Source organism: Strix aluco, chromosome 8, assembly GCF_031877795.1.
Source record: "Strix aluco isolate bStrAlu1 chromosome 8, bStrAlu1.hap1, whole genome shotgun sequence".
In the NCBI taxonomy this organism is placed as follows: domain Eukaryota; kingdom Metazoa; phylum Chordata; class Aves; order Strigiformes; family Strigidae; genus Strix; species Strix aluco.
The window spans coordinates 25,716,722-25,731,277 of record NC_133938.1 but is presented as its reverse complement, the minus strand read 5'-3'; the positions used below and the strand labels follow the sequence as shown (position 1 = coordinate 25,731,277).

The 14,556-nt window shown below is 33.8% G+C and overlaps 1 protein-coding gene across 3 annotated transcripts in view; it reads right to left on the bottom strand.

Annotated features, from left to right (window-relative positions):
* The window catches only part of DENND1B (DENN domain containing 1B), a 170,715-nt gene that overhangs the window by 48,766 nt on the left and 107,393 nt on the right, over nt 1-14,556 (bottom strand). For all 3 annotated transcript variants that reach the window (XM_074832741.1, XM_074832742.1, XM_074832743.1), the window contains 2 exons: nt 9,244-9,289; nt 7,621-7,722 (listed from right to left, as the gene is read on the bottom strand). In XM_074832741.1, the coding sequence (XP_074688842.1) occupies nt 7,621-7,722; nt 9,244-9,289 (148 nt within the window). The remainder of the gene's footprint in view (nt 1-7,620; nt 7,723-9,243; nt 9,290-14,556) is intronic.

Sequence of the window (14,556 nt, the reverse complement as noted above, 5' to 3'; positions counted from 1 at the left end):
ATAAATAAGCTTAATTATTTTACAGTAAAATGCATGTGAGCCACTTTTCTGCAGATTATTTTTTCTCAATCATACCATGTACCTACTTGTTTTGAATGAAGACAGTTGGATATTTTTTATTTATGCTATGAAGGATTATTTTTAAGGACTCTTAATGGTCACTGACTATTCAGTTTTAGGGATTTTTTAAATTTATTTTTTTAAGTCAAATTACTATCTTACATCATTTCTCATGCTACCACTATAAAATAATTTAGAAAATTTTGTATAAATTCAGTGCTACATTGCCTTTAGAATTGTCCTCGAAGACAAAATATGTGAAAGCGAAAAAAATAAGAACACCACTTAGGAGGCACCTGTAGTTAAAAAAAACCAAAGACCATTCTTATTTTAGTGCTTGACTTTTTTTTTTTCAAGGAGGTCTGTCTTTTTTTACTTAGCAAATGGCAACCTCTGATTACACTGAATTAGAAACAAAAAAGAAATTTTAATTTAGATGATCCCTACTTGGAGATACTTTGGAGAAAAATCATATAATTCTGGAATTATTACAGTATTCTTTGAAGATATGTGGAATTACACTCAGTTATACTCTATACTCTCCTAGTTTTCATCATGAGAGACACCTGGAGAAGTCAACTCCAATTACATAGAATACATGCTTCTACATCCCTTTGTATTGCAATATACCAAATAATGCAATATTTAAATCGCTAAATGTTATACAAAATAACAGAGTTAGTCTTTAAACAGAACATTATAAACACAAGCTATCACCAAAATAGCTTTCATTCTTTTAGAAATATATGCAAGAATGAGTATCTTTTTGTTTCTTTATGCAAGTAGTCCTGACTGCTCTTGTAGATTATGATTATAATTGAAGTGTCAACCTAATTAACAACTAAACTTTGAATAATGCTAATGAGAACTGAACATGGCATCAGAGAAAAGACCAGCTCTACAGGTGATAAACCTTCACAGTAGTGACATTTTCCAGTGTAAAGTCACAGTTACTGTGATCTGATCAAAGAGAGAGACCCCCATTGGGTCCAATTATAACTATAGTTTTGAAAAAAAAATTATTGAGTTATGATGTTCATAATCTATGCAGAAAGGCCTTTACAGTATAGGTCTTTTCCCCATAGCTGTGATCTTTTCAATTTATATCCAAGCTCCACAGATCTAGATAAAAGTTTAGAGCCTGATTCTTTTAGAGCATGGAAAGCATACACCAAGGCTCATTTATGTTTTCTCCTTACACCTCAAAACAAAAGAAAAAAAGTACAAGTCTGAGTACAAAAAACAGTTAAGCAGTTCAAGGTTGGAGATTTTTTGTTCTGTACTGTATGATTATTTTAAAGTTACTAAAAATACTTTAAAAATATTTAATTCTGGGGGAAATAAATGTATATAAACTTTGTATAAGAGAAATTTGTCCATCAGAGTTAGCTCAGTTTCACTAAAACAAAACCAGTAACATGAGGTCAAAAACAAAATTGTCAACCTTAAAATGTTGCCTCTGTCATGATGGACAAAGTATCTTCTAAATATAAGGGAGGGAAGATGTAGAAAATTCTCTACATTCTTTTAAATCTACATTCTTCTGAATTATACCTTGTGAGCCTGGGGGAATTATGGCAGACGATAAGACAAGGTAAGAGAAGAAAGGGTGTAAAGATGATGTAGAGCAGAGAAATTATAGGACAAAGTGGAAGATGTGAAGGAAAATGATATTTTCTGATTTTCTCAGTTCTGGCAGGCCCTATGTACCCTAACATAAATCAAAACCCAGGATGCTTTAGGCAAAAATGTGTTAAAAAGAACAACAGAAAGCAACAAATCTCCCACTTTACTGCAGTATTGGTATGTTATTAGTTCAACAACATTAAGAGCATCTCAATGGGCTGGCAGTTTGAAGGCGGGTTCTCCAGAACAAAAATGTGTAAGTCAGATGCACAATTTTGTGCTGCCATTCTGGAGGGAGTTGAGCCTCAGAAAGGTTATGCTGGAGTTCAAGGAAAGTTCCTCCAACTTCCATTTCTCTCGGAAGGCAATGCTAAAAGGCAGGAAGAGCTCTATTAGATTATCCTGCAGAAGTACTAGGAGCACAGTGCTTTTGAAGAAAAAGCCTGCAGAGATAATGTGGGCCGCAACCCTGATTTCCCAATCGTCACAACCAGAATCCTGGCTGAAGCATACTTCAAGCACCCTTGAGACCTGCCTAGGCTTCCTTCAAGCTGAGGTCAGCAAACATGCATGCAGAGGGACAGTGCCTTCTCAGGGCTTATCCCACCACCGAGTGATGGTAAATCCAAGCTGAGCATTTGGGTAGCTTGCTGGCAAATTCTCCCAGTTCCGCAGTTTAATCAAAGATAAAGTGATAAAGTAGTTATTACAGTCAATACAGTAGGTATAGATAAGAGACTGGGTGCTTTGAACCACTTCGAAGGATGTGGTGCACAGCAGGATTGTGATTGCTTACATCCATGAACCTAAAACCAAGGAAGTGTGAGACCCCTTTGGGTGACATCATTAATAGCTCTTAAAATTTCAAAGAAAATACACAGTTTTGGCACCAAGCCAAAGAAATATCAAGCAGCATCTTTCTCAAAATCTTTTCCTCATACATGCTTTAATCCATCTACCTATCTATAATTAAGAATGCCAAACTTTTTTTCTCCCCTTCTTTGCATGTCTTAAGCAGAAATAGCCTTTTAAAAAGTTTAAAAATAAAGAACTGCAAACAAACAAACCACAGGGGTTAGAATGCTGTTAAAATTTATTTCTGGAAGACACTAGTGATCTGTTTCAAAAATGGTATTATTAATTTACACTAGAAGCAAACTGTTTTTATCTTCTCCTAGCAACGGCTTCTCATAGGAAGGTGACTTCATTGGACTGCTAAACACTAGCAATGAAGAGCAATCAGAGCTTTGGGAAGGTTTAAATCAATAGAACAGTTTTTCAGAGATTTAGAAAGTCATGAGATTGATACATGATTTTGCTTTCATATGTAATTAAGCGTATCTAAAAATATAGAAACGTATTGTGTTGGTCATTAAAACAAAAAGCGTAATTTTTTTTTAAATAGTCACCCTATGTCCTTTCTAAGATTCCTAAAAATATATCTGATCAGAAACAAAGTATGACCAATATCTCTTCCATTTCCATGTGAGCAGAAGAGTAGAAATGCAGATAAAGTTAAAAAATAAATTAATAAAATCATGTAACTATTAATCAAAGCCTTTGTTCCTGCAAAAACTTAAGCACATATAGAAGTATTCAAAACATTTGTTGCCTGAGAAATGAAGAACCATGCCCTGGAGTTCCCAATGACTACCATATCACTGGAAAAAAGCTACTTCTCTGATATCACTGACAGTTGTTATGCTTTAAGCTATTTTTTTGGTGTTCCCCATCAGATCACGTCCCTATAAAAGTAAGCCCACTATCCACAGCATGAAGGTGAGAGAAGATGGCAAAGAGAAACAAAACAAAAACCTCACAACAAAATGCAATCTGATATGATTTGAAACAGTATTGTTAATGAAGACTTCTACATATTTGATATTATCTACACACACGGGATTTTGGCATCTCAGCCCTCCAGCATTTAATCACAAATACAACAACTACTTAAATGCAAATGTTTGCAAAACTAGTTATATTTTTCAACCTCATGCTCTAGCTTCTAAAACTGTATCAAGGTTCAACAGAATCTCAACTCTAAGAATTTATTCAAAATAAACAGTTGCCTCATAACACTGCAAACACTGCTGACTGCTCTGAGTTTCTAAGATATATTAGTAATATTTTTGGCTATTTTCTTATGGGAAAACATAGTAAATTATGATACTTAAATTTTACAAAAAATCTTTTGAGTTGCACTGTTAAACGTTGACCATAACTTCTTTACAATACTATTAATCATTGTATTTTCAGAAATAATTTGCACTTTCAGTAATTATTTTTATAAAGTAAATTTAATTTTCTACATGAATTACAGCCTACTTCTCAAATGCTACTTTTAGAACAGTAATGTTCATATGCCCAATTTATGGTGTTAAAAATGCTGTGACTTTAAGAATTTCAAAACTAAAACTCTAAAAACCTGGTTAGATTCTGTACTGCATCATAGTGTGTAGACACCACACGCTACAAAGGCTACACATCTTTCAATGGATCTGTAGATTTTACAGTTAATATTTAATGACAACAGAAGATTGTAAAAACCTATAAAGCCTACTGTTTTCTGAAGATCATATTTATAAAAGTTTTGCTTTTAGTAACCAAGAAAGACGTGGTTACCAAAAGTGATGCCCTCAACTCTCCAAGCTTTTCTTGAGAGTGTTCAAATTTGAGCAAAAGAGTAGTCTTTTGGTCTTTTGTCAGAGTTAACTGCAAGCAGGTATTACAGGCCCAAAGTTTATAAATGTGTGTCTATGGTCTCCGCTAATTTATATACATCACAAATGTTCTTTTTCTAATGTCCTACATTCTTAAAGTGGTGATCTCAGTATTATTGTATTAGAAAATTTACTCCCACAGAAATAACTACTTATTTTTATTTTTTTTTAATTAAAAAGTAATAGACAAATTCACAGTGAAATGATGAAATTTAAAAACAAGTGTTCTTGTCAGAAGAGAGGAAAAAGAGGGGTTATTCCCCCCTCTAAGGAAACAAAGGATTCCTGAAAGTCTTGCCCTGATTTATTTTTCCAATTTTAAATACCTTAGGAGTAGCGGAACTGCTACTGGCATGGTAGTATTTCTAACAGTCAATAAATCTAAAATATTATGTGTGAATATTGGAATGAAGCCATTAAGAAGATTACAGCATGCAACACAGCAGAGGGTCCACATGAAAAAAGGACTGGTAATTCAGGACAACTGTGACCACTGACCTTTGCACAGTCAAGACCACTGGTCAGTCTGACAGAATAATAGAGTTCACATGCATAGAAAGTCATCTAGCCTGTAACTATAATTTAAATGCTTAAGTGAATGATTTAAAAATGCCTTTAAATCTCAGTTAATTTATTATACAGTTTATTAGACAATGCCATATAATAATGTTTTTTCAATCTTAAATTTATCATGAAAAAATTCACAATCAGGGCATTTTAATAAACATATTACTTATACATGGGTAAACTATTAAATACCTATGCTGTGAGGACATCATCAGGCTTATTGATCAGGAAAATAATTACCCAATTTCCTTCAGACATAAGAAACAGTTTTAGAAAACTCTTTGAAAATACTGCATTTCTTTTGTTAGGCTGCTAACCAACCTGGAATCAATTTTTGAAAGGGATAGTGAGACCATAGCTTCTTTTAGATTTTCAGTTCTTCATTCTATTTTATCACTCTTCAGAGGTAGGTACTCATATTTTTTCATCAGAAGTTTTATTACCTTTGCATATAAGCTTATGAGGTTTATTTATATAGGTTAAAATGTTTTCTATATGTAACTATCTTTGACATTTGCTTTAATGTTTTAAGTCTAACTTACCATTTTGACTCTACACTCCTTTGTCTTACACTTTTTAACTGAGATGTTAGCAGTTGCACTGCCCCTCATGAATGCAAAAGAAGGACAAGCATTTTGTCATTTTATGAGCCAAACAAGGACATTGTCTGTGCCTTTTGTTTCCAGGTTTTCCAACTATAATTGTATATGTTTCCCATTAAATTGTTTTAATTAAAGTGCTTTACAGACTGAAGTAGAGGAAGAGATCTGAATACTCAAAATTAAACGCTTCATTTAAAAATCCTCAATATCTGCGAGTATATTTTGCATAAACCACAGGTGTTCTGTTTTGTTCTCTATTTTGTTCTCTGGAATGAAATATTTTAAGTGTACTGTATAGTCTGTACACTTGGATAACCTCCATTAACATTAATAATAGCAACATGCTTATATCCTGGGGGAGAATATACTTCTTAAAAGTATGAAGATCTGTATCCCTATTTTCTTCACGCTAGCCTACTCATTTAGGGATCATTTTGGTATGCATCTGTAAAATAGATGAGAAGTCCCTCTCATTGCAAATATCTATTTTTACTATTTGAAAGACCTCCAGCTACAACTCCAGCATTTTATGGAAGATGATGCCTAATTCTCAATTCTACATTTACCTATTATTTGACAAGAGAATGTACCTCCATGACATTACAACCTCAACCTTATTCACTGAATGCAAGGTCAGTTAAAATTACTGACACACCAGAAAATGACTCATTTTTTACTTGTTATACTCTTGAATGATAGAGTACAGTCAAAATTATTGTATATACATGCGTGTGTGTATACTTTTTCATACACTAACGTGAAAATCACAAATCATCAGAATAATTTTTATAGTCTTTTTCTGAACTATAGTTGATACTGACTCAAAAGACAGACTGACCAGACGATCTATAAAAAGCCTAGATTTTAACATCATTAAAATCAAAGGGAACTGACAATATAATCAAGAGTTTGATTTCCATTGTACCAAATATATACAAATTACCAACAAAAACAAAAGACTTAGTACGGCACTACAGCGCCTTACTTTGACTAAGACAGTTTGTTTTTATGACTTACAATTTCAGAAAATGTAACTCTTTGATTTCACATTTTGATATAAAATTCTTTGTCTTGACAACCATTTGTGATAGCTTAAGCATCTAGAACTAAATAATCAAAACAGTGGCTTCACAATTATATTCTCTTAGAGCTCTATTGGGAAAAACAAGGTAAGTGATTTTTGTGACTATTTAAAATGATATACAGAGTATGTTCCCCTATAGGCAATAAGAAAAAAAAAAAAGGGGGGGGGGGGGGTACACCCTCTGCAAGATCAAAGTCCAGAAAGAACTGGCACTTAATTTATCATCCTTTACAGACAAAAGACAGTTTTCGTCATTTCAAAAGGATCAGATGTCTTTTATGACAAACTGGGTTTGCAGTTTAATTTACAAATAGAATTCTAAGTAAGCAGTCTTTGCTCTGCCAAAGCAAATGACAAACAGTATAGGTTTTCATTCACGCAGCCCTCAGCAGGATAGAAGAGATTAAAATAAAACTGAAATAATTTAGAGAAAACAAATAAATGTTTCAGAAAGTTGAAAAAGATCAAAGCCTGAATTTTCTGACCCCAACTGTACAAGCATTTCTTATTATATTGACCAGTGCCATCAGATCATTAATTAAAAGGAAAGCGCTGGCAGGTGGCAGGGAAGCAGAAGCCGATAATTGGCCCCCTTCTTCTTTTTGCCTTCAAAAACTCTCTCGTTCTTTTGCAAGACATGCCACTAGGCAGACAGAAATGCCTACTTTGTAATATAATGATTAAGATGAGATGAAGAGACTCTTGCGTTTAAAGCAGCTATGCCTAATGAATGCAGCTAGCTTTATAATTATGATCCTACTTTTACAATAAGGAATATGATGTTCCATTCAACATCTCTTCAACTGTCAAAAAGGTAAAAAACTCAAATATAGGGGTCTACACTTGGTGCTTTTTACCCCTTTATTCATTTTATATCGGTTAGCAAAACCAGGCAAAAATAGCTACTAGTATTTCAAGCATCTATATGAGAAAGAGAGAATTAAATATCTGTAAGACTCACCACTTCACCAGGTAGGTTATTCAGGTCATTAAAAGGGGTTTCTAGAGTGTTTGTGTCAACATTTAGCAAAACCACATCCTCCAGTGATCTATTTTTTACTCTCTGTTAACAGGGAAAAAAAAAAATAGTGGAAAAGCATTTTACTATGGCATCTTCCTGAAGTACATTTTTATTATCATGTGCTAGATTACAAATGATGATTTTACAAAGGACAATACTGGCAAAGACAACATTTTCAGCTTTAGATGTAGGATTTGTGAATTAGATGCAGGATTCAGAGTAGTTTGTAAAAACACTTCCTCTTCATCAAACAGTAAGGCTATATTAATAATCTCTGAAACACAACCCTATTCAAGAAATTAATTCTTGAAACCAAGATTTACACAAAACAGAGTTAAATATGTTGGAACTATACATATCTTACAACAACATTTCATTCTCTCATACTTGTGAAAATCAGATAGGATGTTAATCATATGATCAGATTAAAACCAGAGAATACTAAGTAATTATTTGCAGATTTATCTACCTCCCAGACACGTGATGTCTACTAGTATTTTAGAAGAATGGATGAAACAATCTTTCATCAGTGGACTTGATTAGCAGCTAAGAATTAAACAATTTGTTCCTTTCAGGAAAAATTGATAGAACTCTTTTCTACACAGTCCTACAATAATAAATAATAGTATGGTCCAGGAAATAATTCCAGAAGGAATTGAGTGACTTCTTTTCCAGAGCAAGCCTTTCTGTTCCATTATTTTCTGATGGAATAAGGAAGAAGATTGTAGTCAAGATATTACAATCAATGCATGCAGGTCATAGGAACTTGATGTAAGAGAACAGAAGGTTATACCTAGAGTTAAGGAGTATACATAATAGACGGCTCTTTTTTGGAAACACAAAAGTGCTAGTGGCTCAGACTGGAGGAGAACCCACCTCATCAGCTTAGCAAATGGTAACTGATCCTTAGAAACTGCTTTAGCAGAAGCGTAAATCAAATAAAGTTCCCAAATCAATTATCTACTCTGCATGATAATCAGACTACACATGTAGGCTTAATGGTACCATCAAATGCTTATGGAAAGAGGCAAAGCTATTTATGATCCAGCTGTTACTTACCACTCAGGTAAATTCTATTGTTTTGCTGTATGTTCAAATCTGAGAAGGCTACCTCTTTGTTTTTTGGCAAAAAAACCCCTCATTTCTAAATTAATAGCTGTGAATGTTATGGGATGAATGTTAGACTCAGATTTTCAGAGGGACAGGAACGTAATTTATCTGGGAAATCAGAATAATGCTGAATTCTGATTGATGACAACTCCAAAATAAATTTTAACTGTTCTTATTATTGGGAAAATCTGTTGCTGAACCACTAAAAAAGGCAGGGAAAAAGCTATCAAGCTATTAAATAGAAACAAAGCATTATCTAGAGCTTACATGTCTTCATAAAACACCTCAAAAGTAAGATTTCAGAGAAACATTTTTTACTTTGTAAAGTATCTGAAACTTAAATTTTGTAATTCCATATGCTAAACAAACCAGGGAAGCATTTCCATTAAAATTATCATTTATGGCACACACACCTCATGCTTATCAGTACGCAGAAGCATATAGTAAGCTTACCTCTATTAAGCTTAAGTGGACGCCAATTAGATAAGGCATCGGTGCACTGAAGAAAAAAAAGTAGAAAAGATGAAGTTTCAAGTACCAACTACTACATTTGTGGAGAAAAAAACGTTTAAAATCTTAGCACATACAGTCCTTAGTTAACATTCACTGTTTAAGCCTGTATTAAACGAACACAGTTGCTACTGAAATTTTTACTAGACAAGGGAGATTTTATTTTTTTGTTAACTCTGCAGTAAAGACCACAAAATAAAGGACACTGTTGCTAACTATGGAAGTATGAGTGAGAAGACACGTACAGCTTGCTAACTGGCTTACCATACCTAGTTTCAATAACCAACCATACTGTATGGCAGAGCTAACCTAGCGGATGTTCCAAAAGTGGTCTGTCTCTAGAACTACAATGGTTTTAAAAGCTACTAGTTAACATTACCACACTGCAACGCAAACATGAGTAACGCCAATTTTGGTTCTGTATGTGCTTCTGAAACCCTTCCTTGGTGGGTGTTTGGAAACTGTATAATATCTTATTTAACTCAAGATAGTAAACTTTTCATTTCCAATGAGAATGAATAAGACAAGGAACTATATTCTCAAAATAAAACAAATATCCACACAAAGCCTCTGGAGTGAGACCTCCTGCAGTACACAAGCAAGAAACTGAATTAGTCAGGCCAATTTATCATGGTTTCCTATAATCTACTGTTAGTTCCTCTAATGAATGTGTTCTGGCAACATCTGACCAAGAATATACTCAGTATCCAGCGCTGAAGGGAAAAAACATCCAACAGTCATCATCACACTTTTCGGTACTGCGAGATTACTAAAAATATTCACTCCAGAGAAGCGAGCAATAGATTGGTTTAAGCAACTCAGTGGGAAATACTAAGGGACCAGAGAGAAAAAACACTAAATAAAAACAGTCTCTGAAAAATAAATGGTAGGTAAGATGACTTATACGAAGTTACAGAGACAGCTGACATACAATAATTTCTCCCACTGTATTAATTTGATCACAGATCTGAGGCACGGGCACCAACTGATTGTCGATTGACTTCCTGAGGCCCAGGGAGAGGCTTCACTGCATCAGTTCACGTGGCCTCATCAATTTGGTCCCAGCTCTGGGAGCGAAAGTGGCAATTCTCACCTGCCTGTGACTGCAGCCAGTTTTAGAAAAATCTGTATACACTATGGATTAGCCAATTGCTCTCATTAACAATGTCCCACAGGAGAGGATCGATTAAAAAACAAAACAAAACAAAAAAACAACTGACTGAGGCCAAAACAAGCTTTCATCGTGTTTATACTATCAAAACAAAGGTCTGCTGAAACTGCAAACGGTTATGGCTTAAAGTTTGTAGGCAATGGGGCTTCCAAAAAGGGAAATGGAGAACCCTATGTCCCCACACATCTTTTTCTTAGCCCAATACTTAAAATTTTAGTACCTACTCACAACTTCGCCAAGACTAAAGCCCTATGCCTTCATGGACTAAACACAAATTACACGGAATCATAAATGGGTGTCACTCCAGAGCACACATCTATACTCAGAGAGGAATCAGAGAGCTTTAAAGCACTCTATAATTTTAAGAGCACTTTATACTGCATAACATATTTAACCAAGCCAGTGAGAATGACTATGAGTGACATGTAACTGAGGATTCTTTTGTTGAATATGCAGCAAAATAGATCCTCAGGTTCATCACATTAGAGTATTTTAGCATTACAAATAACGTGAACTGGACAAACTATGGTGAAAACAAGTACTATATCATGTATGCATTTTATGCACACTTGTTTTCTTGTACACCCACACTGTTCTAGCAGCTTCACCAAGTCTGTACTGACTTAAAATAGCTGATTATTTGCTCCATTAATAAATCTGTCATTAAAAAGGGTAGCATGTAGCTCTTTTCTATAGAACAAAGCAACAGCTACATCATTTCAATTTTGAGAAGTTAACAGAATAAAGGCACAAAGCTAATTAGATAAACATCTTTGAAAATTCATTAAATAAAAATTGCAAGTATGGAAAGTCAATTTGAGCATTTTCAGCAAAGAATGAATTTTATTACTGCTGGATTCTGAAGTCTTAACAGCAGAGGTTTGTAATATGTACATGAAATTGCTTACTATACTACTGGGAGCTGCTATATAGTTTTTCTCTTCCTTATGCATGTTATTACCAAAAATGTTATTAATCTACAGAATCATTGCCTAAAATAATTACTATGTTATGCAAAACATGCGAGTTAATTGGAAAATAATTGTCCCATTCTCACGAAAACAGGCGTGTGTATACCCCAATTCAGAAGAGACCAAATCTCATAAAAAGACATGTTGCAACTGTAACTTGAATTTTCTAATTGCATTATATTCTTAACAGAGCATCAGTAGAACAGATGCTTTATCATCCACAGACAAAACTGTCAAACATTCTTATATCAGTGACTTAGTTTGCCAAGAAATAACACAGAAATGTGATTAAATTAGCTTTTTCCTTTACAAAAATTAATTTTCTTCAAACGTAATTACTGTATCAATGCTCAAACTTGATTTTTGAAAAAGCTTTCTTGAAAGCCAGCCACCTACTGGGCTGAGTGCAACAGTATCTTTTTGCTTACTTAAATGTAGAAGAAAAATCAGTTCTTAAAAAATATTCAGGAAATTCAGTTTTTTAGTAACACTGTTGTGTTTTCTTCCTCTAGAGTTAAAATGAAAATTACTTTCACTGCCTAATATTTTGCTTTCTTTTAGAAAAATAAATTTATTATCTCTTTTTTTTTTTTGGATGGTTGTTCCAATTCTCACACTGGAGTTCTCACAACAGAATTCAAGGCTGAGAGAAACTATGTGAGGGGAAAAAAACCATCCCAAAGTAAATAAATACATAGTATGTTCACACACTGGACTTTGCAAGTACTCATATCTGGCCAATCCTGACGGCATTACAGTCCACAGTGATGCTCGGTACTGGTGGGTTTTGACTACTTTAAGAACATCTGTTACATTATGACTAAAACCCAGTCTGTATATCAGGTTGCCTAATAGAACCTGAGAGGCTTTTTGATTGAAAAGGCAAGTGGAAGAACTTAAATAATTTTTTAATAAATCTGTTTTATTCAAAGATACATTTTTCTTTTTTCATGCTCACAAAATGTACCAGCTAGGCAGTTTATGTAATTTATCGAATTCTAACCCCCACAGAATTATATCATTTATCTTTATGAAATTTTGAAGATATATAGTCCAACTCATTTAAAAAAAAAAAATGTGGATTTCTCTCAAAATATCTTGAATGATTAACATGCAAAAAAATGTTTCGGGATCAGGGCCTATATTTAAACTAGTAGATTTAAATGTATTTTCTGTGTTTAAAAATGGCCTTACTCCCTTGGCACAAACAAAAGTATCAAACTGATAATCCCCTACTTCCTTTATTTGAATACCATTTCAGAACAACACTAAGAAAATGGGAGTTCATGGGAGACATCCCAACAAAGTCAAAGTGAAGCAATGACAATGTAGTTTCAAGGTATGAAAATACATGTTAAGGTAAAAGGAAAAAAGGCACCTTTATAAGAACAACTTAACTCTACCAAAATGACATAAAAAATGAAAATAAAAAAAGAATTAGAAAATTATTTTATTAGTTTTAAATTGACATGATCCTCTTGGACTGCACACTAGGTCTGGCCTAGCATAAACTTTGACCTTATGACTTCATCAATGTTTTTTAACGTGCTATATTATATACCTATGAGGAAAACATTTATTTACTCTTAATACTCCTAAACATGAGGAAAGCTAAGTATTTTATGTGGTTTTATTACACTATTCCAACCTGTCTCACAAAAGAATCTTTCAAACTAGATACGATCAGAGAAATGTAAATGCACAAAAATCTGAGTTAAAAGGTCTGAATTATAGTTACTGTGGTAAATTCATCAATTGTGCATTTCCTTTCGTGAACTTTGTTTCCATTTGAACATCTCTAAAAGGGGAAACTTTTTCCCCCCCCCCCACTCTATTGTACTACTGTGAAAAAGAAAAAAGGATATAAATGAGTTTTACAAGTTTAAGAAACTCCATGCTTCTTTTTAATGAGTAAAAAAAAAATCTCAGGTCATGCCATAATGACCTAGAATCTCAACTATTATCATCATCACAAGAAGCTGTGTACAGCATCTAACATTATTATTTCTGGAAACATTATCTGTGCTTAGGAGGCGAAATAAAAAAAATCTTCTAGTATTCAGGATGCACTCTGCAGGGTACAGCCTGAATAAAGGTGTTGATCTACCTTCTGAGAACACCATTTATGGATGATACTGAAGAAATTACAAAGCTTCTGGCGATAAACTCAAGTAATACAAGAACTAAACAAATATATCCAAGCTCTACCCCCATCTTGGTGCATTTTATCAAAGCCATGAGGAAAAACAATTAGGACAGAGTTTCTTCAAAAGAAAACTATCATTAAAGATGAAAGGCTTAGCTATAGTTGAAAGTAAAGGAAGGAGTGGGAGAAGAATATTTTACTTCTTTTTAAAAACAATAAATAATATACATATGAATTATAGGAACTACCACAAAAAAAAGATATACCATGGGCAAATATTGTAAACTTGAGGAAAAACTGTCAGAAAGACTTAAGGAAACATAATGAGAATTTCTTTGAAAACAAGAAGTTCAATAGACTGGGCGGAGTTCAATGGAACATCAATATTTATAGGTTCCAGAAAAAAAACCAAAACATAAAGCCCAGCAAACATACAAGCATAATTTATTTCTGTGAAGAAAAACATTAATAACAGAAACACAGGCTTAGTCAGTAGGCATCTGACTTGGACTCGGTTTTCATATATAATAATAATTCCTAATCTCTAAAATGGCTTTAAATGGTTCATTTTTCCACCACAGATCCATAGGGTCTAGTTAAAGTGAAAGTCTCCAGGGATGGATACTCCTGGTTTAGGTGCTTTAATGGAAACTCTCATTTGGTATCTCTGGCACTACTACAAATAAAAGAAAGCAGATCTTGTCTTAGTCTGAAATCTTGAAACACAGGCATGTGGAAACATCATCCCTTGAAGGATCAGAAGTGACTCAAGAAGTGATTCTTTTTTGTTCAACTTAAAAATTTGCCAAAACCACAAAGTCGGTCATGTGAACACAAACACATCAGGAGAGGCAGAATTCTTATAATGAAAACTTTGGAAGTACCAAAAGAAGATTTTAAGCTCTTTCAGGAAGGTGTTGTATAGGATCCTGAGCCTGTCTGAGTCTAAAACACAAGAATTAAATCAC